Source organism: Sinocyclocheilus grahami, unplaced genomic scaffold (assembly GCF_001515645.1).
Source record: "Sinocyclocheilus grahami isolate Dianchi unplaced genomic scaffold, SAMN03320097.WGS_v1.1 scaffold313.1, whole genome shotgun sequence".
Lineage (NCBI taxonomy): Eukaryota > Metazoa > Chordata > Actinopteri > Cypriniformes > Cyprinidae > Sinocyclocheilus > Sinocyclocheilus grahami.
In genome coordinates this window covers 882,964-908,919 of record NW_015505492.1, presented here as the reverse complement: position 1 = coordinate 908,919, position 25,956 = coordinate 882,964, and the positions used below count along the sequence as shown (strand labels likewise).

The window sequence follows — 25,956 nt, the reverse complement described above, 5'->3', positions numbered from 1 at the left end:
AATAAATGCACATTTTGCTTTTATCAACTATAGTTCCAGATCCATGAAACTCCTCCATCCTTTTAGTTCTTGGAGGAATTTATGAATATAGTACACACTCTTCAACTCTTAGACTGTGCTTGCCATACTCAGGGATGTAAAGATCAATTTTCAACAATTTTCTTTTGGCCAATTATTCATCTTATTAAAGGTAAAATATCAGAGGAAAGTGCATACACATCGTGTGCCAAAGGGTGAACATGGCAACTTTTAGTTGTTGTTTTTACAAAATTTACAGAAAGAACATTTTTCTCATCACTGCTTTTAATGCATCAGTAACCACTTCAGAATCCTTGCAGGGCTTGTATGTTAATATATACCAATGACACATCTAGATAACAACACATTTCTAAACAGCAGTGTGCAAGAAAACTACTATGTAACTGTACCTGACACTTTCTTTAGTCACGTGATCTTACATTACTTGAGCAACAGTTCTTATTTTGCCACTCTATAAAAAAAAATCACATCTGTGAGTGATGGTGTTCATGAAGGGCATGCACTCAAGGTGCAAATGGAAATACTTGTAGTCATCAGATTCCACCATTTAATCTCAGAGATGGACAGTAACAAGCTTTTGCCCACTCTCATAAATCATTTTTAGCCATAAACATTTTTTGCCTTTTCATCTGTTTGTTTTTCCGGAAGAGCGGTTCTTTTCCCTTTAATAGGATACTTACATTTCTACACATGGTAGATATTTAGTTTTCCAAAAAAGACGTCTGTAATGTACATTACTTGAGGGCTCAGGTGTTTGATCATGCTGGGCTGAGGCATTTGGTGGTTGTGGTCTCATATGGTCTTCTCCTCCAGAGCCTCGTGGAAGGCTGAAGTGGAGTCGTCTTGGCTCTTGTCTGTGCTGTGGACCTTGGGTCCTGTGGCATCTATGCTTTCGTATGCCTCTGATGTCCACTGCTGAAAAGAAAGCATTTTTAACAATTTCAGCAAAAACTTTTAAATACAAATCTGTAAAAGGCACTTATTTATGATATTTATGATTATGATAAAAAGAAAAACTGGTTGAAAGGAGAAAGAAGATGGAAAGTTTAAAATTTACTTTTAAAAAAACAACATTTTTCAAATAAAAGATGTGAAACCCTATTAAAGAAAACATTTTCTCAACTGTTTTACCATGAGAAGTTAACTCCAGCACTTGTGTAGAAATATCTACCACTTAAAAGTTTGAAAGAAGTATCTTGCATCTCTTATGTATTTGATTAAAATACAGTAAAACCAGTAATACTGTGAAATATTACAATTTAACAGTTTTCTATTTTAATACATTTGAAAATGTAATTTGTAATGGTAATGCTGAATTTCTAGCAAGCATTACTCCAGTCTTTAGTCTCACATGATCCTTTCGGAAATATTCACTTTTTTTTATCATTTTAATGCATCCTTGCTGAATAAAAATATTAATTAAAAACTGGCACCAGAGTCCAAAAACTTCATTTTGGACCCTGGGTGCATAACATTTTCCGAGTTAAAAATAGTTAGAGAACACAGCAAATTAATATTATTTGACAGAGCATTGAATATATGTATTTTGCTATAGCTGAAATGTAAGAGTGTGAAGCATTATATATATATCAATAAGTTATAAATAACTTTGAAGGGAAGTGTTTCACTAGCCTCTGCTTTATATGTCTAGATTGACCATAAAAAAACCTTGGAATGGGCAATTAGCATCTGCTGAAAATGGACAAAATTCCATCTGGAGGCTAACAGTAGTCCATTCTTGTAAGCTTTTGTTTCTTGAAAATGGTTTAACAACAAAATGTTTTGTATATCACTGTAAAAACACCTCAAAGACATCATCTCACCTGCGTTGCGCGACTTGAGCGACAGGACGGGCCCAGGACGATGTTGACGGAGCTTGAGGACTGCGTATCGCTGGTGTTTCCCCCCTCAGCTGCAGAGAGGCCCGAGATGACCAGGCCGCTGGAGAAGCTCCGCTTGCCAAACAGCAGGCTCAGTGTGGAGCTGGAGGAAGACACCTGGCTGGAGCGATGCTGACCTGTGGCTGAAGCCAGAGGCCCTGTTGTGGACAAACGAGGCACCTGGGAAAAGACAGAGGCAATTGAGGAGGTGTTGAAGGACAGCTGGCTGTTGGAAAGGCGCTGCACTAGCCCAGGGCCTCCAGAGCCAGAGCCATGCTGGCTGTCCAGGATGGGACCCGATCGACTGGTGACCGGGGGGCGCTGGCCATGAGGTTGCACTGAGCGACTGCGATACTCCCGGTGAGCTGTGGAGAAAAAAAATTACTTTAACAAATATGTTACATTTTTTACAGGTTTTAGGACTACAAACTGTACTGATGCATATAGTATGATGCATTCTGACCTCCATGGTGTCTGGACTGGGAACTGCGAGGGCGGCCATGATAAAGGCTTAGGCTCTGGGATGTGGCGGAGTTATGATTCTGACTTAAGGAAGAACCAGCACAATCCACATCCTCCATGTTCATGCCACTGTTACAGCTTGTAAGGTTATCTTTCCTCACCCTAGAAGGTTTTGAAAAAGACCTTTTCAGACTAGAAAGACAAATTTGCTGAAAATGTACCCTCAGGCCATCTAAGATGTGGATGAGTTTGTTTTTTCTTCGGAACAGATTTGGAGAAATTTAGCATTACATCACTTGCTCCTCTGCAGTGAATGGGTGCCGTCAGAATGAGAGTCCAAACAGCAGATGTTCCGATGAAGAAATAAACTCATCTACATCTTGGATGGACTAAATCTACAACAAATTTTAATTTTTGAGTTAATTGTTTCTTTAATGCCTCATACATACCGAAACCACCTGGAGAGCAGCCAGGTGCGAATGTTCTCCAAACTGAGAGGGCCGCCCCATATGTCTTTGATTTGCTTGTGAGTTCCCATATACGAGGTGGTGAGTGGGGACACAAACATGGGGTAACCCAGGGGCTGGTCGCAGGAGGAGTTGATCATGTTTCGCAGAGCCTGCTTCGAGTTCTGGATGCTTCCACGCTCAGGATTGCGGTTCCGGAGGAAGATGAGCTCCTGCTGCTGACCTGCCCACAGCCCTCGCACACATTCTTTATTTATCTGAATGAAAAAAAAGGAATAACTATCAGTATAAGGATATAATAAACATACAAATCTATTAGGCCTGAATATGTGAATAGCAAATAATGAATAGTGACAAAATGATAAAATCATTTATTTAATTGTTAGGCTTTAGATCAGTTGGTTTATAGCGCATATTCTATTTCATCATGTATATATATATATACATATATATATATATATATATTCCTTAAGTGTTTTTCTTTAATTGCAAATGAACCTTTTTACAACACAGACAAAATTAGGCATTGCTTGGTAATTGGTTGACCTAAATTGGTATTATCTCATTGTGTACTTAAATTTAACAGCTGACAGCTATTCAACCGAATTCATTACATGCCTTTCAATTATCAAGATGAATTTGTTTTGACAGTTTAACTTTTGAGTTCTTGTCATATTTGATTACCATTTTCTAAACTATAGCAAATAAACTGTGATGTGAGAAATGTTGAAGGTGTCTGAATAAATGTTGGTTTGACTATATATATATATATATTAGTATTTAATTTGATCTATTATAACATTTTATAAATTAACAAATAAAATATATATAAATGTGCACTACACTAACTAAACAACAACTAAGGAACTATAAATAATCAATCAATATTGGATGATCTGATTCCATTAATCTCTAAAAACTAAAATAAAAAAGTGAAAAGCAGTTTTTATAATTTATTTTATAAATGAATGAATTAAAATTAAACTTGGAATGGAAATGGAAAACTGCAAAATACAAAAATTGAATAAAATTAAACATAGTGAAAAAAAACAGTATGAATAAAATGTTTGATGCTTTATATTTTAGTGGAAACTGATACCGTTTTTCCAGGATACTTTCTATTATAATCTAAAATATAGTTTTGCTCTCTTGCCTTTATAACTTTGAAGCTGAGATGTCGTTTGTAGAGCATGATGATCTTGTACTCGTCTGCGCCTTCATCTACCATGTGCCGGAGCGTGAGCAGTGTGTCTCGACTGGACAGTACCGCTCTTCTCCAGGCAGGGTCGCTCTCGTGACATATTACTAGACTGGTTCTGTAGTTGCTTATGGCCTCGTAAAGCACGGCAGGCTCCTCCGTCTCCTCCAGGCTCGTGAAGTGGTCCTGTATAAGTCAAATGATTGAGGTTATGCTAAAGGTAAATGTGAACAGTCAGTAAAGTTATGCAATATTCAAACATTGTCCAATCATCTCACCTGGTGAAGTTTCAGACTCATTCTCACAGCTGGGGCTACCACCGTCTGTAGTAGGTCCATGTCAGCAAAAACCCATTCATCTTTAGCAGCAATACGGAAGTCACCTTTGAACAGCGTGTTGAAGCCATAGAGGAATGACTCCAGACTGTAGTGGAAACCAGTGAAATGTGAAATCTATTATAGCGGTACACATACTGACATCCATCAAACTAAGAATTATTCTTTATTGAACAATCTTAATATGATTTATCTGTTGAGGTGCACAGCACTAATGTTGAGAAGTGTACCTGTTGGATCTGTTATGTGCTGCTGTGCTGAGAGATCTCCGTCCAAGAACAGATAGCGCGAAACACAGAGTAACCAATGGAGAATCTTCATCGCTGTCCACTGGCTGAGGACACAAAACAAAACTTTATATTTAAGATTCAAGTTTAGATCACTTTAACATTGTGGAAATGCCAGAGCTCAACTGTCCTACCAAAGGTAATTCCCAAGTTTTGCACCATTTGGAAATCGGTCAGACAGTTTTTTATCATGTCCTTCAAGACTACCTTGTATCGGCTCTACTTTGTATTACTCTAAGAAATGGCATTTGTGTCTCCTCACCTCCTCTAGTTTGTTGGCACAGTATTGGATCCACTGCAGGTAGACGTTACAGTAGCTGGCTCTGGTGACCCCCTGCAGACAGTGGACATAGTCCTCATCAATCTTCATGCTGAACACAGCCGGGTCCTTCTCGATTTGATGCCATTTGGTGTATGGCTGCAGGGCTTCCTGAATGGACTGGTCTTTAACCCATATCTGCATCTTGGGGTTGATCACCAGGTAGTAGATGATACTCTGAAGATAGAAATGATTGAAAATCCAGAGATGTGAGTGTTGTCCATCTCACCAACCACTGATGTCACATGGACTATTTTAATGATGGCCTTACTACCTTTCTGGGCCTTGAACGTGGTAGTTGCATCAGAAACTAGTAGAAAGCTCTCAGATTAGTCAGAAAGCTCTCAGATTTCATCAAAAATATCTTAATTCGTGTTACAAAGATGAACGAAGGTCTTACGGGTTTGGAACGACATGAGGATGAGTAATTAATGACAGGATTTTCATTTTTGGCTGAAATACACTACACAATGGATTTTTGCCCTGATTTACAGTCCGAGGGAGTTGATGCTAGTTGCTAAAAGTCATAATCAGTCTGCAGATTTGAGTTGACAGATTTCACAGAAAACCGCAGAGTCACAGACCCTCAGTCGTTTAATGAATGATTACCTTTTTTTTATCATTTACAAAGTCAGTACTTTCATGATGCCTAGTGTTAAAAATAGGATTTAAAAAAATAAATAAATAAATGATAGGATTGCATTTTCTGTATGTCTTTAAAAAGTCATTAAAAAAGTCTGCGTAAACACAGTTTGCAAGAATGGTTTTAAATGTTATTTCATTTGGCTATGAAATTGCATTTTCCCCCCAAAACATAATTCTTTACAGCTAATAAAAGAACTGCTTATTTAACTGTTGTGAAGAGTAATTGGAATGTAACAATTCTTATTCCTATTTGTATATAACAAAAGTATACTGAACTATTACAACTGCTTCTCTCTTCTAAAATAAAGAAGTCCCTCAACAGTGCTGCTGGTACCTTAAGGTAGTAAGTGATGAGCAGCTTGCGCAAGTCATAAACTTGCAGCATGGTGGCAGCGTTGTTCTCGCTGATGCTGTAGCCCTCCAGCAGATACTTAGTGGTGGTCACCTCCCAGGCCAGCCAACGGAGGTTGAAAGCAGCATTGCAGGACAGCACATGGGGCAAATGACCCGGCTCACAGCAGCAGCAAGAATCATCCTCCTCTACACCCTCTGTGATGGCCTCCACCTCCCGCTGCTGACAGTAAGTACCTGAGGAAATGAGAAAGTCACTGTGACGAGAGGGAACAATGACACCAGTGTGACAATATAATGTTAAAACCATTTACCCCTGAACTCCAGGCCTCGTAGCTGGAAAGTGACCAGACCGTTGCCAACTTCGATGAGGTGAACAAGTGCATTAAGGTAGTCAGAAGCCAGGATGAAGCAATCTCCAGCACAGTAATTCCCCCAGCGGCCCAACATCAGGTCTCCACATAAAGAATGCTGCAAGGAGCGCGTCAGGTACTCGTAGAAGATTGAGTTGAGGTTGTCGTCATCACAGCCTACATAGTGAGCATATAAAGACTGAACATTTTTATTTAAAAATGTACGAGGACACTGTTGTGTCTTCAGTAATAGTAGAGACATGGCATCCTAAAACAACATCTGACATACTGAAAACGTTTGAACAGTGTTTACAATAAAACTGAACCTTCATGCATTATCAAAAATCAAATCCTAAAAGGATGGTTAACCCCAAAATAAAAACATGATCATATTTTACTCTGTATGACTTTCTCTCTTTCAATGAACATGGAAGAATATTCTGGCCATTCTTTTTCATATAATGAAAGTGAACGGTCTGTCAAACTTCAAAAAAAAAAGAAAAACTCTCAAACATCATAGAATATATTAAGCTTATAATATTAACGATTGGACATTATTGATAGGAAGTGTATTTATCTATTTTATCAGTTAAAAATTTACATTTAAAATGTAAAATAAATAAAAAACAAAATAAATGTGAAATATACTGTAAGTAATATATACATAAAAACATAAATAAAATATAAATAAAGGTGTAAAAGTAAAACTAAATATAAAACATATATAAAACTTTGTATTAAAAGCCAAAGTACTTTAGAGTGTGAAATATACTGTAATATATACATACATAAATACATGTAAATAAAATATAAATAAAAGTAACATAAAAAAATAAACATAACATTTTGTTAAAAGCCAAAGTGTCACGAATCCGGTCCATGAACTTCCTTCTGTTAGCCATCAGAGGTCACCCTTTCCAATTTCATTGACTCTCGCACTACACATTGTTGCACATCACCCCGGACTACATATCCCATCATTCATTGCACTGATTGCACTCAGCACTTTCATATCCCTCCCTTACTATTTAACACTCACTCTGATCCCTTCCCTCTGCCGAGTATTGTTCAGCACATATCTTATCCTTAGATAGCTACTTTACAGAGCCCTCATTAGTTTCCCTGCCTTAGCCTTAGCCTAGTTTTGCCTCGCCTTGTCTGTTTTCTCCGGTTTTGATCTTCGCCTGGTTTCCTGGATTTCTCCCTTAGTCTTGCCCCTTTTTTGATTCTGTCTGCCGATCGTCGACCTGCGCTAGCCCTAGGACTATTCTTGTGTTTTGCCCGCCATATACCTGTTTGTCTTTGTTTGACCCTGCCTGTTATGACCACGTCTCTGTCTTCTCCAATAAAAAGCTTGCACATGGATCCGCAAGTCTCATGTCTCGTCAGCCCCGTAACACAAAGTACTTTAGAGTGTCTTTAAAGTGACCAACTTTAAAACTTCCCTGAAAACAGTATTTTTGCTATTGTTCTCAGCAATTTCATATAAGCATGTAACTTGGGAAAAAACACAAAGCAATAATACAATTTTAACGTGCAGCTTAAAATGCCGCATATAAAAAATAAGTGGTTCTCAATCAGATGGCCGAACAGGTCTTAATTATTAAGTATTAATTATCTTAAGTCTTAATTAAAATTCTAAAAGATGCACAACATTGAACTGACGTATTGTTTTTTTTAAATTTTTTTGTTTGTTACAACAGAAGTACTAGAGGTACATATCAGTTTAGATAGTGGCGTCTTTGAATACTGTTCAAGGAGTCAAAAAGCTAAGAACAACTTTACTAAATTGCTTAGAAGACTTGAAATATAGCACAAAGTCATGTAGATCACTTTTACGATGCTTTTGGAGCTTGACACCACCAGTCCTTACTCACTTAAAAGTTTAGAACAACATAAGGGAGTACAGTAAATGACACAATTGTCTTTTTGGGATGAACTATTCTTTAACACAGATGGAATGACATACATTTTTGATACAGCTGTTTAGTGTGTGTGTTATAAGACGTGTATAGATAAAGACAGTATTTACCAGTCTCTTTGTCTACCTGAGACACCAGTCGGCTGTTGGAATTGTCAATTCGTTTGGTGCTGTAAAACATGAAGTGAAGTATTCAGTCATGTCAAACACCCCATTTAATCTGATGCCTGTGCCTGCACCACCATTCAAGTTTAATATCAACAACAGAAACATTCTGTGTCATCACATTTGTGGTTGGAAACTACATCAATAATTCAACATAGTGTGGTTTTCTCTCTGCTGCTACAGACTGTTGGACTTCAGATAAAGCCCATCACCCATGAAGGAACTTTGTCCCAGAGGAAACAAGGCAAGTACATGCCAAACATGTCCAGCCTCAACAGCTGTTCTCAAAACAGTGAAATATGCTCTTATTCTGAAACCTGCACTCAAGTGTGCATCTGGCTGACAGTGCATTATGTCACTCTTGAGGTTGAATGCATATTTCATGTACATGTGGAAATAAGAGGCAGCTTACTTGTAGTTCCTCTCCCAGAATTTAACAGGCCGTGGATAAGAGGTGATAAAAATGGCGCTCCCGAGGAACGGGCTGAGCGGTGTGTAGAAGAGCGTCGTGACGAGCGTCTGCAGCAGCAGCATGGCAGAGTCTGAGCTGCTCCGTCAAGGAAAAAACGAAATATTTGTGCTATATTTGGAGGTATGATGGCTGTCCTTAAAGGTGCTGTAATCAAATTCTTCCTCAACTATCTGACACTCATGAGAAAACACACCTGACTCAGATGAGAAAATTACATTTAAACAAATTTTACAATAATACCATTTCACACTGCCTGGAAATCATGAGATTAATCACAAATTATGTAATTACTGTATGTTGACAAAAAAAGATGAAATGTCAATGTAACATAAATATTATTAAATTCTTAAAAATTTTTCACAACATAATTTTTTTTATGCTTTTAACATACTACCACAGTCTTTTAAAGGCGCGGTCAGCGATCTCTTTCCCAACTACCTGACACTCTAAAAAGTATTCTGAGAAAACACACCTGACTTTGAAAATTGAAAATATGAAAATAAATGAATAAATAAAGGGAATTACATTTAACTGCATTTTAATTTTTGAATATTACATTATTTTCATTCTGCTTTCTAAACAATAGTTGGAAATCATGAGATTAATCACAAATTATGTCATTCTGTTGAAAAAAAAATCTATGAAAATCAATATAAAAAATATCTAAACAAAATTACATTTAACTGAATTTTACATTATGAAATTTACATTATTTTTATTCTGCTTTCTAAACACTGGCTGGAAATCATGAGATGAATCACAAACTATGTAATTCTGTTGATAAATAAATATTACATTTAACTGAATTTTACATTTTGAATATTACATTATTTTCATTCTGCTTTCAAAACACTGGCTGGAAATCATGAGATTAATCACAAATTGTGTAATTCTGTTGATAAATAAATAAAACAAACAAATAAAATTACATTTAAATGAATTTTACAGTTTAAATATTGCATTATTTTCATCCTGCTTTTAAAACACAGGCTGGAAACCAGTGTATATATTATATTATTATTATATTTCTGTGGCTTAAAAAAGTTTGAGAACTCCTGGTTTATAGCACCTTTACTTTAACAGATTAAAATGAGGAGTGAGCATAGTACTTGGGATGTACTACCAATATAAACATGCAAGCAAGCTGGACAGATTGTAAGGATATGAGGTACAGCGAAGGGTTGTGCAAATGCATGAAATGCACTACCCCATGCTATCTGCCAAGGGGCGATATACACCAGAATGAAGTGTAGCTTGTGGAGAAGATCCCAAAGCTGTTGACAAAACAAAGAGCTGTTGTAAGAGTATTATTTTGGGACTAGTTTCTAAATGCACCATCTGCTGTGAGCTATTTTTGACAATAGTCTGGCACAATAGAAATGTTTTTCGAAGTTACATAAAAAAATTACAGACTTTAATTGTATTATTTTTTTGTTTTATTGTATTTTCTTATTATATTACTTATTTTACTAAATGTATCTAAATGAATGCTAAATTAACACAAATGTGTAGGACATTGTTAATGATGAGTGTTTCATTGCACTAATGTCCATCCAACCCATAGCACTGACCTTGTTGAAGACGATGGACATGAGGAAGAAGTTGAGCAGGAATGTCTCAGAAGCACTGCTGCAGTCGAACTCAAAGAAGATGATGGTGAAGATGAGCGTGAGGAACTGGAAGCTGGGATCGCAGAAGGAGGCACGAAGAAGCTTCATCCCAGCAACTGTCATCAACAAGACATCACAGCTGGAGCGAGACACAGACACCTGAGCCACTCAGGTGCAGAGGCAGCATACAGCCAAGCACAGCAAAAACCAATCAGGGTGACTCTGACTTCTGCTAACAACTCCACAATGCTCAGTAAAATGTGTTATTAGGTACCAAGTCTGCTCACCAAGGCAGCATTTATTTATAAAAAAAAAATACAGTAAAACAGTAAAATAATATAATAATATATCAAGTAATTAAATAAAGTAATATAATATTACTGCAATTTAAAATAACGGTTTTCTGTTTGTTTGAATTTATATTTGAAATGTATTTATATGAATCTTCAGCAGCCATTACTCTAGTCTTCATAATCACAGTCATCTTTCAAAAATCATTCTAATATTCTGATGTGGTCCTAACATTTTTTTTTATCAGAGTAGTTTATATTAGTTATTATCAATCAGTTGAGCTGCTTTATTAAATTTTTTTTAGCAAACAATTATACATTTGACAAATAGAAAGTTACAACGAAATGTATATGTAGCTTACAATACTGTTCAAATGTATTTTTAGAGTTTTCAAAAAAAATCTAATATATTTGAAATAGAAATCTTCTGTAACCATGTAAAAGATTTTTGATCAATGTAATGCAAATTTCAAATAAAACACTATTATGGTTTCCACAAAAGTTTTAACAGAGATAATAATAAATGTTTCTTGAGCACAAAATCAGCATTTTTGACTGATTACTGAATGAGACCCTAACTGTATAAACACATTAGCATTCTATAATTCTAATGTCAATATACAGTTAGGGTCGTTTAATATAAATTATGGGATTGACTGAAGAGTAAAACATAAAAAAAATTCAAAATCTTTGTTAAATTATCAACAAGAATAAGGGGAAAGATACTTACTGTATTCCTAATTTCTTTCGATGGCTGAGGGCGAAGCCATCGTTGGTAAGTGCACTGAGAACAATGGCTGGGTAGACAATATACTTCTCAAAAGTCAACAGCCCCACATAGAGACGCTCAAACCACATCAAGTGAGCATCCTCTGAAAACATAGTATACTAAAATGAATTCATATTAATAACACAACGTATTACAGCGAACACATCACAGAAGTGCAGGGAACTGACCTCTGGGTTCAAACTGTGAGTACTCCTTACTCTTCAGCACAGGATGAGAGATCCACAGCCAGGGATGGTGTTTCCGTAACTGAGGGATGAGATAGTGGGTGACAAAGCCCACAGTGGCTGCTAATGCATATAGCACTATGGACACAAATGGCTGCATGTGATGAAAAAAATTGTTAGTTGATATGTAAACTGTTAGCTTTATTGAATTTGTAGTCATTATGTATAGGAAATTTGAAAGGAAGATAAACTTACCCGTAAAGAAAGGAAAACCGTGCTGGCTGTTATTGCAAAGGTCAAAACTGAGGCAAGAATACAGACAACCAGATCTGACAGTAAAATCTCTTTCTGCAACATAAAATATAAGTAATTAATGATAATTAATACAAGATTCAAATATTAGATGCAAATATTACAATTCCATTCAAAAGAAACTACTACTTTCATTCAGCAAAGAGCCATTCAATTGTTCAAAAACAATAAAAACAAAACAGTAAAGACATTTATAATGTTACTAAAGATTTCGATTTCAAATAAATACTGTCCTTTTGGACTTTCTCTTCATCATAGAATAATGATCAATAATAATCAAAGAAGAATGGCTACTGAAAATTCAACTTTTCCATCACAGGAATAAATTACATTTTAAAGCATATTCAAATAGAAAACACAAATTTTAAATTGTACTAATATTTAAAAATATTTCTGTTCCCTTCCGAGGGAACTTCGAACTGCGTCCTCTAGAGGTCGCTATGGGTAACGCCTTGACTGGTGTCTGAAGCATACATCTAAACACGACAATAACATTGGCCGGCGACAGCCTGTGACGTCATCACCCGGCGCGACCACAGTATAAAAGGGTGCTGGGAAAACACGTCATCCTCTTCTTCATCTTCATGGACTGTTTTGTTTGAAGCGTGCATTTCCGGTAAGAACGATTATTCTTCTTTACCATGGCGAGCACTAGTAACGCGTTTAAGAAGTGTGTTGATCTATGTTCTCGTTATTTTACACCGGATGACACACACCCTCTTTGCGTCTTTTGTTTGGGTGAAGAGCTCGAGCACGATGTCCTCGAGGGGGCAGTTTGCGTGCACTGTGAGCGTTTTCCTATGAAAAAGCTCCGCTCTCGTTTGTATCTCTTTTTGAGGAAAGACGGACAGCCATCAGCTCCCCGCTGCTGAGGCACGGAGGAAAATGAGGGATCGCAGATGGACCTGGCTGATGAGTTGATGAGGGCTCGACTCGCACCCCTGCCCCACCTGCGGGTAGGGCTCAAAAGGGGCGCGGGTCTTAGGGTGACAGGTAAGATTTGAGGGAGGTGATCCAGACTAGGCATTCTCAATGCTCTCGTCTGGACCAGAGTAAAACCTGAGCCATCTACTCACCTCCCTCTAACCTTACATCTGCTCTTATCTTCCTCCCCTTAATTGCCCTAGAAAGCTTCCCTCCTTCGAGCTGGGTTCCTCTTTCTCCTTGCTAGGTGTTGAACCCTCCGCTCTTGAGCTCCGTGGCAGTGACATCAGGTAGTTGGGCCACTTGCTGCTCCCCTGATAAGCTACCTCTATTTGGGTCAAGGCAGGCAGTGCTCCCCTCACATCGGGAGGTTGTCTTTGAGCCTTCTGCTCCCGATTGAGCATCTGTGGACTTCTCTCATCGAGTCCTCCGCTCATTTGAGCTCCATTGAATAGCAGCCTCAGGTTGTTAGGCCTCTCTCCGCCTCCCTGTTGAGCCACTCACCTTATGGGTCAAGCTTAGCAGTGCCCTTGGGGGTTTCATATGAGCACGCCCCTCTCGATCTGAGCATCCGAGTTCCCTTTCTATTTTTGAAGTTGGGCCTCCGCTCTTTTGAGCTCCAGATAGTAGTCATGCCAGGTGGCTGGGCCATCTCCCGCCTCTCTGGCGGGTTGCTTGTTAAGTGAGCTAGCTATGCTCCCCTCACCATGAAGGGCCTCTTGCAAGCGCACTGCTCCCTTCTGGGCATCTGTGAGCAGATGCTTCAGATTCTTATCTGTGAGCGTGCCACAGTCATGTAGGGCTCCTAGGCTGGTTTAACACAGCTTCGGTCACCCATTAAGCAACAGTGTTTCTAAATCCATGCTATGGTAAGTGCACACGCTGAGCTTCTGTGCACTTTCTAAAATCCACATTGTGGCAAGTGTGCACGCTAAGCATTCTGCGCACTTTCTAAAATCCTGTATGGTAAGGGTTACACACTGTCAGCCTCGTTCCCTTTCTCGGAGTTGGTTTAGGCTCCGGTTCTCACCTTGGGCTCCACTCAACCTATGTATCTCTGTTGATACATTTCTGAGCAGGGTGTTGCTACCAAAGATCTGTCGAGTCAGTTCTTTGAGCAGGTTTATTCAGAACAGGCGGTAGCCCCCCTGGATGGCAGACCAGGGTCTGGTTTGGTTTTTAGACACCTGGCCGTATCCCCTTAAAGGAATCTCTTTCTTCTGATTCCAAGCCTTGAGCTCTGCCCTAGGCTTGGGCTTCCTTGCCCAGCCCTTAACAGGTAAGTTCTTTTAGGGTATGCAGCTCAGCCCCTTGGCCAAAGGGGATAATGTCACTGACAGCCGTCAAGGCGTCCTTGGGGCATCTCCCATGGCTATGGTAAAGTTGGTTTTCAGCTCACCTCAGCATGGCGGCATGGGTATACCGTTCCCCATAGCGACCTCTAGAGGACGCAGTGTCTCGTTCCCTCGGAAGGGAACGTCTCAGGTTACATATGTAACCATGGTTCCCTGAGAAAGGTGAAGGTGCTCCCCATAGCGACCTCTAGAGCAGTGTTTCCCAACCTTTTTTTAGTTGCGGCACCCTTTGGAAATTTTAACAAACTTGTGGCACCCTTTGGCATTTGAATTTCTAACTTCGATATGATCATTTGAAAGTATAGATATTCGGTACAACAGGGAAGAACTGCAGAATATAATGTCATATAGATATTTTTAATATTATTAAAAAATGTTGTCCATCAATGGTGGCAATCAGTAGGCTAATTTCTAATGAAGAGACCAATTTATATGACAGATTTTAATGTAGGCTTTTATACATATGTAAACATTATTTAATTACCATTATAACTAGCTATCTCACACATTTTTACTCACTCAGTGTTTTTTTTTATTTTACAGTGGGGTAATTTTGGTGCAGTAGCACGAGATAGCTTGATTTCAAACTTTGAATTGAATAAAAAATTACAAGTAAGCAGTCAGTAATAAAATAAGAACAAATAAAGAAATGAATAATGATAGCACAAATTAAAAATAAATAAATTGCTTTTTAGTTTTTCAGGTAGATCTAACAGTAGGGTTAAGACATTTAAAAAATACATTTTTTTTTTTACCAATTATCCAAATAATGTTTAGTCCTAGAAAGCTATTATTATTAGAGGACAAGTGAGCATAACATAGCGGTTAGCAGATCAATGAATGAGAGGGCAGCGTTACCAGAGTTGCCCATATACCACACCATGTTACAACAAAGTAGGGCTATTGCAGACAGAAACAATACTGTATTACATCAATGTTTCCTGTCGGCTCAATTTTTGAGGGGACTTTGCTGTTCCGATGAGCATGACCGGTATACGAGTTGAGCGACTGAACGGAGCGCACACGCATAGAGCGGGATAACGGATAATACGCAGAGCTTCACACCACGTGAAAGTGAAACCTGAGCAGTGAACTAATTTTCGGCAGCCGAAATTTCGGTGCATCTCTAATCATTGGCGACATCAGAAATGGATATTATATAATAGATTTTTTTTTATTTATTTATTTTTTTTACATTTTAGCAATTTAAAAATATTTAAAAAGTATTTTTTACACGGCACCCCTGCTCTCGACAGATGGCACCCCGGTTGGGAAACACCGCTCTAGAGGACACAGTGTCTCCTTCCCTTCTCAGGGAACCATGGTTACATATGTAACCTGAGACGTTTTTACTGTCTTTTTAAATCAAACACATGGGAGACATAATTTTAAAAACATGAAACAATCTTACTGACTTTTGCATAGTAGTGTACATCTGATTATTCTTGTCAATGCTCAGGTGAAATAAAAGACAATTTTGGAATATTACCTAAATAAATCAAAGATACCCACCACTGAGCCTCTGAGTTTCTCTGGAAGAGGGTCTGTGCTCGCAGCAGATATTTCCTCCTCGTCTTCCTCACCATGTCCAAGTGACGGCATCAGCTTGGACTTAATCAATGAGCTGAGATAAAAGAAACAAACAAATATGTACTTACAAACGAAGTGGCATATTTTGAGGGCTTCAAGCTATGGCAGCAGTTCAAAATGTTCCTAACCAAATGATCTGTGGAAAGTGCATAGTGTTCTTACAATAACACAGATGGATCACTGCTTTGTCGACTAAGATGATAGGATAGGACCACTAGCAGGGCACAGAAACCAGAGAAAAGTGCTGGAATATGCTGTTCATCCCAAGGCTCCTACGCAAAAGATGCCATTGCTATTACAAATTTACAATCTAGCTTGTATTGCATTAAAAATAAACTATTTATACTGATAATCTACTCATTTTTAAAGTATACTGCATCATTTTATTCCAGCAGATTAAATGCATGTTGTCATTTAAAATACATAATTCCAAGAGATCTTACCTTCAAAGCGCCAAGACAGAATCCGTAGAGTAAAGATAGCGCTATAAGACTTCGTACTATGCAGTACACAGCAGATGGGAGCCCAGTTGCAGCTAAGCAAAAATCGAAACATTAGTTTCCTCCAATTCTGACTTAGAATCATTTTTTATTATCTCTGTTTCTACAAGAAATTGTCAAAAATGATTTAGCATGGATACGGACCTGTACCTCCAAAAAAGTGCATGTCGATTTGTTCTAAAAAGTATATAACAAAAGTGTTGATTTGCGGAAAGAAGCCAAGAAGGAATGTTACTGGAAAGCAGTATGTAAACCCTGAAAATATCAGATCAACATCAAGTCAAATGTCTGTCAGTCAGGTTTGAATCCATCTGTAATTTTTCATACATGCACAAAAACACATACCGACTAAAATGTCTTGCAGGTACTGAAGGGCATCTGACGTTACTATTGTGATGCCATAGATGGTGGACACAGGGAGGTCCGGTGTTCTCAACAATATCTCCAAAATCCAAATAAGGCCACAGAACATACAGAAATATGCAGCACGACTGTAGATGACAATTTGATTATGGCCCTGTAAAAAAAAAAAGACTGTTTGTATCAGCATTCTTCATCCTGTTAAAGGGGTCATATGATGCGATTTCAATTTTTCCTTTCTCTTTGGAGTGTTACAAGCTCTTAGTGCATAAAGACGATCTGTAAAGTTGCAAAGACTAAAGTCTCAAATCCAAAGAGATATTCTTTATAAAAGTTAAGAGTCAGCCACACCTACCTAAAACGGCTCGTTCTAACACGCCCCCACATATCTACATCACTATGTGGGAAGGTTTGCATAACGCCACCCAAATGTTCACGCAAAGAAAGAAGGCGTACATTTTATTCTCGCTGTAGTATTGTTGCCGCCGCCACCATGTAGTGAAGGCGCTGTGTGCTTCATTGTGAAAGCGAAACTACTTTGTTTGGCCTTCCAAAAGAGAACAATATCACTTTGTCATGCCTGGAGCTGATCCGTGCTGGTCGCTGAGGAAATACTTCAACTTTGCGCTGTGGATCGCCGGATCGGCTTTCACTGTGGACGAAGCAGAATCCAGCCCGGGGTCGTCACATGTGATTTCCGCAGGCATCACAATATGGTAAGGGACGTAACATTTCCGTCACACGCTTGAGGAATTCAGCCAATCACAACGCACTGGATAGCTGGCCAATCAGAGCACACCTCGACCGATGAGCTTTGTAAAAATCGACTCGTTTCAGAAAGGCGGGGCATAGAGGAGAAACAATAATGTACAGTATGTGGAAAATAATGTGTATTTTTAACCTTAAACCGCATAAACACATTTCATTACACCAAATACACAAAGTAATGTTCTTTTTAGCAGCATCATACGACCCCTTTAAACATAACTATATGATATTTTTTTGAATGCTTCTCTAGGAAACTCACATGAGTAGGTGAAGCCGCATCTGGCTGAACACTCTATAAAACATAAGAGGCTTTAGCAGGCAGCCTAGCAGCAGATTCATTTTCAGCAAAAACAGGCTGTAAAATGAGGAACGCTGTACCTTCAGCAAGGAATACTGACAGCTAGCAATGACCAGGCAGAACTGAAAGACCCAGATGTCTTTGAAGCAGCCCTCATTTAGAAGCACAAACCCCAGAAAAGCTACCAAGAAAGCTAAGAATACAGCCACCATGTTTTCAGTCATATCCTCGTTCCTGCAAAAACAATGAGTGTATTTTTGTTCTTAATGTTATTTGAACAGCAATGCAATGTCTAAAAAGGGTCACACTCACCTGTCTAACAATGCCATCAAGGTTAAGCGATCGTACAATATGTTCACCCATTTCCCAGGAAAAACCTTTAGTTTGTAGTACAGCTTTCTTGAGGGTTTCTCTTGGGTTGATGTCTCAGATGATTCATCTAAGGAGTCCTCCTCCTGTGTATGAGAAATATTTAAACCCTCTGTAAATGTTGGCTGAATTCTAATTTTTGGTTGAGCTATCCTTTAAAGGGTTAGTTCACCCAAAAATGAAAATTCTGTCATTAATTACTCACCCTCATGTCGTTCCAAACCCGTAAGACCTTCGTTCATCTTCGGAACACAAATTACATTGTTTATGTGTAGTGCGACACGTTGTTTACGTTCAGTAGACAGCGCGCTCATGCTGAACGTAAACAATGCTGATTACGTTGATTACATTCTGTGATACTCTCCAAAATGGCGGAAGACGGTAACTCGGGGAGAAGAAAAGCTGAATAAATTATGTTGTTATTGCTTTCTTTGTGAACAAAAAATATTCTCATAGCTTCGTAAAATTACAGTTGAACCACTGATGTCACATGGACTATTTTACTGATGTCCTTGCTACATGTCTGTGCATTGATCGTGTAGTATCCTTGCTGTCTATGGAGGATCAGATAGCTCTCAGATTTCATCAAAAATATCTTAATTTATTGTATTTATTGTAAAGTATATCTATATGTCTTATGGGTTTAGAACAACAAGAGGGTGAGTAATTAATGACAAAATTTTCATTTTTGGGTGAACTAACCCTTAAAGATACAGTATTTTAACCAAAACAACCAACATGATTTCTGTGTTTTGTCTATTGTGTTGAATTAGAGCCAGCTTATTATGTGGAAAAAGGGATTCTATACCTGGAAGATTTCCGGATGGGTTCTCCTGGGCCGGAGTCGGCGAGTTGGAAGGATACGTCGCTGGAAGGGGCATTCAGAAGGACCTCCCACTAACCCGTCCTGGCACTCGGAGTTAGAGGATGTGGAGAGGAGATCACTAATGGAGAGATGGTAACATTACAACTAAATTTTGATTAAATATTAATTGGTGTGATTTTAAAAGAGAAGTAGAATAGGATACTGTACCATATGTTGCCCGTGATGAGCTCAGCACCAAGGGGTAAGTTTAGAGCCCTTTCATTGTACAGTTTCCGAGGTCTCTCTCCTGTAGATATTATACATGTTATAAGCCCAGCTCTACATGCACAAACACCAGAGAGATATGACACTGCACATAACAGACTACAATTGTTTCTGTCATAGAGTCACTGTACTCACTGTGAATAGTGTGAAAAGTGTAAGCCTCCTCTTTGGATGTAGCCTCCGGTCTACAGATGACCTGAAGCATAGAGCTCTCTGACTGGGACGTTTGTGAGGGCAGAGAATCATAATCAGGGTCCCTCTCCTTATCTGTCTGTGGACTGTGAGGATAAAGAGAATAGAATACCCTAAAGTGAAGAATAACTGTTGTTTTTCATGAGGTACACACACTTCCATTCAAAAGTTTGGGGTAATATTCTTTTGATTTTTAAAAGTCTCTAATGCTCACCAAGGCTGCATTTATTGAAACAAAAATACAGTAAAAACAGCAATATTGTGACACATTATTAACATTTAAAATAAGTGTTTTCTATTTGAATATATTTTAAAATGTAATTCATTCCTGTGATGGCAAAGGATTTTCAGCAGCCATTACTCCAGTCTTCAGTGTCAAATGATAGTTCAGAAATCATGCTAATATGTTGATTTGCTGCTCAAGAAAAATCATCATGGTGGAAAACAGTTTGCTGCTTAATTTTTTGTGGAAACTGTGATAAATTTTTTTGGATTCTTTAATGAATAGAAAGTTCAAAATAACAGCATTTATTTGAAATAGAAATCTAACATTCTAAATTTCTTTACCATCACTTTTTATCACTTTAATACAGAGCTCCTAAAGGGACATGGAGGAAAAATAAAAATTTTCCTCCCATCCCAGTTTTTTTCTCACCATGTGTCTGTCCTTGCTAAATAAAATTATTCATAATAAATTATTATTTTTTTGAATTATTAATCAAATTAAAACTGACCAAAAACAATCAAAGAGTAGTGTGTACAGTATGTACATAATATTATACTTTAATACTATTGTCATATGTAATATTTTTTTCATATGAATGAGCCCTTTATTGTCACTGATCACAGGTACCAGCGAAATTAGCCATATGTTTCATATATGCAAATATCATGTTTATGTTCAGGTAAAAAAAAACAAAAAGTAAATAGCAGTAGTCATTTAGCAGATGCTTTTATCCCCAGCAATTTACGGTATGCCAGATGGCACAATACCCACCTCTCTGGAGAGACAATAGGAATGAGAGTTTCTGGAATGGTTTTCACTGTGTCTGTAGCCAGACTGTTTGGGGGATTTGGACGCTCTTGTTGTTGTCCTGTGGATTCCGACACATCAGAGTTCTTCTCCGCCATCATACATTGCTCTGAAAGGAGTTGGACCATTAGTTTGAGTTAAGATATTAAATCCAGTGTCATAAATCAGCACTCACCATTTCTCTCTTCATTCTCCTTCTCAGCCTCATTTCCTCCCCCAAATCTGGCGCTACTGATTGACTCCAGCAAAGACACAAACTCAACAAAGTTGGACTCATTGGGTATCTGTCCCTCCTTGGCTTCTAGGTCTGATTTAGAGGAGGTCATTGTACCGAGCTTATCTTTAGCTCTGTGGCTAATGAGGACAGCATCTCGTCCACTGTCGATACTGAGTCCCCTAGCATGTGTCCTTCCACTCTGAGTGCACCTCATATACACTGAGGGGATCTGCAAGAATCCATCAGCATCCACTTTAAGCTCAGGTGGGTCGTTTTCTTCAGTTTGGGAGTTCACATCAATGCCTGAAGAGCTGTTATTGGTCACTTGGGGGCTCAGGTTAGGCATCTCAAGCTCATTGCTCTCTATTTCTTTGCATTCTTGAGCAGAGTCAGAACTGATCGGCTCTTTGGCAAGAAGACTGTCTTGATGTTCGGACTTCTCCTGAACAGAGCTGTCTCCTGCAACCAGTTTATCTTCTTTTTCATCACCTGCAGAGGGTTCCTCCACTTCGTGAGGCGAATCGAAAGTGATGACAGGAATTTTGACAGGACAGTCGGATTCTCCCTGCTGGGACTGAACTGACTCTAAGATGCTCTGTTTGACGGACTCCTCCAGTTCGGCTGCTGTCTGTGGGTCACAGCTCATTGTGATAATGATCTTCACTGTATCACTCTCGTCCAGGTGGGCCGAGGGACTCGAGTTGTCAACCAGCACCACTGCAATTTCATCTGAGCAATAATTCTCCTCGGGTGTTTCTCCATCATCAGCTTCTCGTGTGATTTGTAGAGAGGTATTATTGTTGTTGGGGTCGGTTGGGGGTTTGTCTTTCTCCTCTATACTGTCTTCTTCATTCACAGAGGAAGGTGGTAGATCATTTTCAGCTTTGTCCCTGTGGGCTGAAGGAATCTGCTCTCCCTGCAGGAGGGGGGCAGACTGGTCAGTGTTGGGACTGAACACATCCTCAGGGGTGAGTCGTTCCTCTGCCTCTGGCCTAGATCGTTCATCACTCTGACCTGTAAAAGCCAGTCAATATACAAACAGCATGTTTAAAATGTCAAATAGACATATGGTTTTTGAAAGAATTTAATTCAGTAGCTACCAGATGATGAACCCCATTGGTTAATGTCACAAACTGCTTTAAATGGTTAGTTCAACCAAAGATTAAATTTCTATCATCATTTACAAACCCTCATTAGACTTCAGTTAATCTTTGAAACACAAATTAAGATTTAATAAAATTTAAGAGATTTCTGACTCCACTGAAAGTCCCAGTAACCAAAACTTCCAAGGAGTCAGATTAAATTACACAAGCTTCCATGTTCACATTACTATGATCACTATTTAGATGTAAACAAAAGCCTTAATTAAACCTGTTCAACATATAAAGTGATCATATCTCTTCACAAGATATAAAACTGCTTGATTCATATGGATTAATTTTATGAAGTTTTGGTGACAAGGACTTTCAATGAATGACTTTCAATTTATTCATGTATTTATTTTTAATTTGTGCTTTTAAGATTAACCATAGTCTTATGGGTTTGGAACAACATGAGGATGAAGAAAGGATAACAGAATTTTCTTTTTTTCGGGTGAAAAATATCATTGATTTTATAAAATTATTTTAGATTATAAAAAATATTTTTATAATATATTACATGAACAACTTACACTTCTTTATTAAATTCAATAAAATATTGTAAAATGTCTGTGTTTTAGATGCAGACAGAGACCCTCACAATGTAAGTGTGAAGCTGTGTTTGGGCTTTCTGACAAAGCTGTCTGACAGCTCTTTTTGAGAGGTCCTGGCAGGATGTCACACTCAGTGTGACGTGTAACTGAGGCAAGATAGAAAGTAGTCAAGTTATTCCTCAGTTCATATGCAAGGCTCAGTGACAGAAACTTACAGCGATGTATCTGCACAGCATGTTCCCAGAATTGTGAGGATCTCTTGCACTGCAGTGAAACCAGGCCAGTGCTATAATTAAAGCTAGTACATACCCTCTATATTCTTCAGCTCCTCAGATTTTGGACCCTCCTTCACAGTTTTGTAAAGCAGGTTAACAAAAAAAAGATATTATTAAAAGTGCACAGAAAATAGTATACATAACAAAATCCACTGCAAAATTTGTGTAAAGCAGTTATGCTCTCAAAGTTAGACTAATTACCATTAACATATTTGTGACATTCTGTATGTTTTGTAAAGTAAATGTAAATTATTATGGTACATAAATTCACAAAAGTATTACTCACTCCAATCAGTCCAGGGTCTGTTTCAGTCTGTTTCACTGTGACTTGTATTACTGGACTTAGTCTGTTCTTGGTCAAAACTGATGTGGAAACACTGTCAGGAACTGTGCTGCTCTTCCTGTAGATTAAAACAGTTCAGACTTTAGTCTGGTCACGAGAAAAATATATCAAAATACTTTTGGCAGTGCTTTGAGGACAGGAGGCATAAGACAATAATAGAAAATAACACTGCTAAATAATGCTGAATTCAATAAATGGCACAACAGATTTTGGATCTTACCTTAGAGATGGAAGACAGGAATCAGATGCGTTGCTTTTCTTGTCTACACCTTTGCTGATGTCAGGCACACTATTCTGGGCTACAGTGTCGCCCTGATCGAACATCAGATGGAGGCGATAATTTACCATCTTAATGACAATGAAGAAAACTATCACTGAGGTGCAGTAAATACTGAGGGTAGTAGTGGTGGGTGGAAGAGCCTGAGGAAGGAAGAGAGGGAAAAGACATTTTAGATAGATCAACTATAAAACAGTAAAATAGATTTTTGGGTTTGTATTATCATTATCTCAATGATAATATTAATAATAATAATTAATTTCTTGACCACTGACAAAAACACGTAATATATATGCATATTTTCGTATACTGTAAATGCAAAACAATGCTTTGAGACGTTCACCACCTGTACAGGAGGCTATGCAGAAGAAAAATGCGACAGTGCTAGCACCAAACAAACACCAAAATTGATATAAAATACAATGCATTTAACGAGTTGATCAATTTGATTCCTTCGGAGAAATATTCCGTGTAAGGTTTCCGCAGCTATAACGCACTGAATGCTTTCTAATTGCAGAACGCATATTATCGGCGGCCTGCGGCATTGTATCACTCACCAAATGAAGAGATAATGGAAGCATGAGCAAAAACATCCATAAATACAGGTGACATGAATTGTTGAATTTATTCTGCTCTGGATCATGATACCATCCTCCGGTCAGTGAAGCCCAGACTCCTTGGCGTAGCGTTTGCACAACTTGAGAGCCCATATTTTTGCAATAATGGTCGCTACAGATATATCATGCTGCAAGCTGCGAATTCACACCGCTACCGTCCTCGACTCGCTACCCCTGCGCGCGATTACATATTTACAGAAGCTGCCTCTACATCCTTCCTTGAAGCCGTTTACTTTTCTTTTTCATCGTCCACGCCTTGGCTCCCTGTTTCCCAGCATAGGGACATTGGTTTTGTGCGGTGAAAGGCACCTAGCAGCATCCTCCTGCGCCAGGCAGCTTCACATGAGCGGAGAGGAGGGAGGAAGGGACTGATTCATAGCGATGCTCTGCTGCTCACTGAGTCACGCGCCCCCTCCCTGCGCTGCCAGTCCAAACAGAAGAGCCGTGGAGAATCAGCTGTACTACACTGCAGCCAGACAAGCGGGACAGCGAGAGATAGCAGTTCATTTGGACACGCATGCCAACATTTTAAGTCAGTCAAATTCAAATATTGATTACCGCAATAAAAATGCACAATAGACAAATAGACATATATGCATTTTATGAGACGTGGGGTGTAAACTTTTTTAATTGGATGATCAGGGTAAATTGTACTTATTTTGTCTTTTGGGAAACATGTAAGTATTTATGTAGGTATTGAAGTCCAGTACTAAATGAAAAAAATATGAGAAGATTTACACATCATCATCCTGTTCAAAAGTTTACATTCCCCAGCTCTTAATGCATTGTGTTGCCTTCTTGAGCGTCAGTAAATGTTTTCACCTTTTGTAATAGTTGTGTATGAGTTAGTTGTCCTCAGTGTGAAAATATGGATCTCAAAATCATACAGTCACTTTTGGAAAGGGATCAAATATGACAGTTGAACTGCTCAGGACCAACAAGGGACTCATGGACAACTATCACAAAATATATAAAAACAGTCGTGGATCATCCAGGAAATGACACATAGTATTAAGATTCACTTTTGAATGGGTTGAATGGGGTCATTTATTTAAATTCAGTTATTATTTTGTCTTGTGGAGTATATGTAAACATCTGTTATGTGAAATAGCTTATTCAGGACAGTACTAAATAAAAAATAGCATGCAATTTACGTGATCCTCTCTTATTTCGTTTCAATTGTTAACATTTTGCACATTCTGCAAGGGGTATGTAAACTTATGAGCACATCTGTGTGTATATATATATATGTGTGCGTGTGTGTGTGTGTACTTGTTTATGCTACATTATGTACATCCTACATACATAGGATTGTAAAACCTGAAATTTTTGACATTGTGGGGACCGGCCTGCGGTCTCAAATAAATTATTAAAAATAGTAAATTATGTTTATCTGAAAGTGTAACAATGCAAACAGGTTTTCTGTAAGGGGTGGGTTTAGGGTTAGGGTTAGGGTTGGGTTAGGGCAGTGGTTCTCAAACCTGTCCTGGAGTACCCCACAGCCCTGCATGTTTTGTATGTCTCCCTCATCTATTACACCTGATTCAACTCATCAGCTCATTAGAGGAGACTGCAAGACCTGAAGTGGGTGTATCAGATACAGGGAGACATACAAAATGTGCAGTATTGGGGGTACTTCATGGAGAGGTTTGAAAACCACTGGGTTAGGGGATAGAAAATATCGTTTGGTCAGTATAAAAGTCAAGTCAAGTCACCTTTATTTATATAGCGCTTTTAACAATACAGATTGTGTCAAAGCAACTGAACAGCATTAATTAGGAAAATAGTGTCAATAATGCAAAGTGACAATAGTAAACACTCATTTTTCAGTTAAAGACAGTTCATCATTGAATTCTGTGATGTCAACATCCAGCTCAGTTTAAATAATATCTTTGCAATCATGTCAACGATATCGCTGGAAATGAAGTGTCCCCAACTAAGCAAGCCAGAGGCGACAGCGGCAAGGAACCAAAACGCCATCGGTGACAGAATGGA

At 38.4% G+C, this 25,956-nt stretch overlaps 1 protein-coding gene across 2 annotated transcripts; it reads right to left on the bottom strand.

The window, feature by feature from the left end:
- LOC107601842 (pecanex-like protein 2) lies at positions 1-24,327 on the bottom strand. 2 transcript variants are annotated; one of them, XM_016294153.1, is made up of 34 exons: positions 23,902-24,327; positions 23,288-23,487; positions 23,011-23,125; positions 22,759-22,795; positions 20,715-21,770; positions 20,504-20,648; positions 19,450-19,592; positions 19,258-19,336; positions 19,033-19,168; positions 18,168-18,310; positions 17,936-18,089; positions 17,817-17,849; positions 16,775-16,946; positions 16,574-16,684; positions 16,373-16,464; positions 16,092-16,201; positions 15,852-15,963; positions 12,004-12,096; positions 11,752-11,902; positions 11,525-11,666; positions 10,466-10,643; positions 10,060-10,168; positions 8,835-8,964; positions 8,369-8,427; positions 6,298-6,513; positions 5,967-6,220; positions 4,931-5,164; positions 4,612-4,715; positions 4,325-4,469; positions 4,002-4,232; positions 2,831-3,105; positions 2,383-2,543; positions 1,863-2,284; positions 1-954 (listed from the first exon to the last, which is right to left on the bottom strand). In XM_016294153.1, exons 1-34 carry the CDS (start codon positions 24,052-24,054, stop codon positions 832-834), a joined length of 6,018 nt encoding a protein of 2,005 aa, XP_016149639.1. In that variant the 5' UTR covers positions 24,055-24,327; the 3' UTR covers positions 1-831. The 2 variants fall into 2 exon arrangements, with proteins under 2 accessions (XP_016149639.1, XP_016149640.1); XM_016294154.1 differs by having other exon boundaries at positions 1-951.
- Between the last annotated feature and the right edge of the window lie 1,629 nt (positions 24,328-25,956).

Bases quoted from the DNA above. Each gene is read 5' to 3' on its own strand.
- LOC107601842 (XM_016294153.1), bottom strand. From the start codon at position 24,054: ATGGGCTCTCAAGTTGTGCAAACGCTACGCCAAGGAGTCTGGGCTTCA. The intron at 10,169-10,465 runs GTCAGTGCTATG...TTTTGTCAACAG, and splicing joins TGTCCATCGTCTTCAACAAG to CTTTGGGATCTTCTCCACAA. The intron at 4,233-4,324 runs GTGAGATGATTG...TGACTTATACAG, and splicing joins TGAGTCTGAAACTTCACCAG to GACCACTTCACGAGCCTGGA.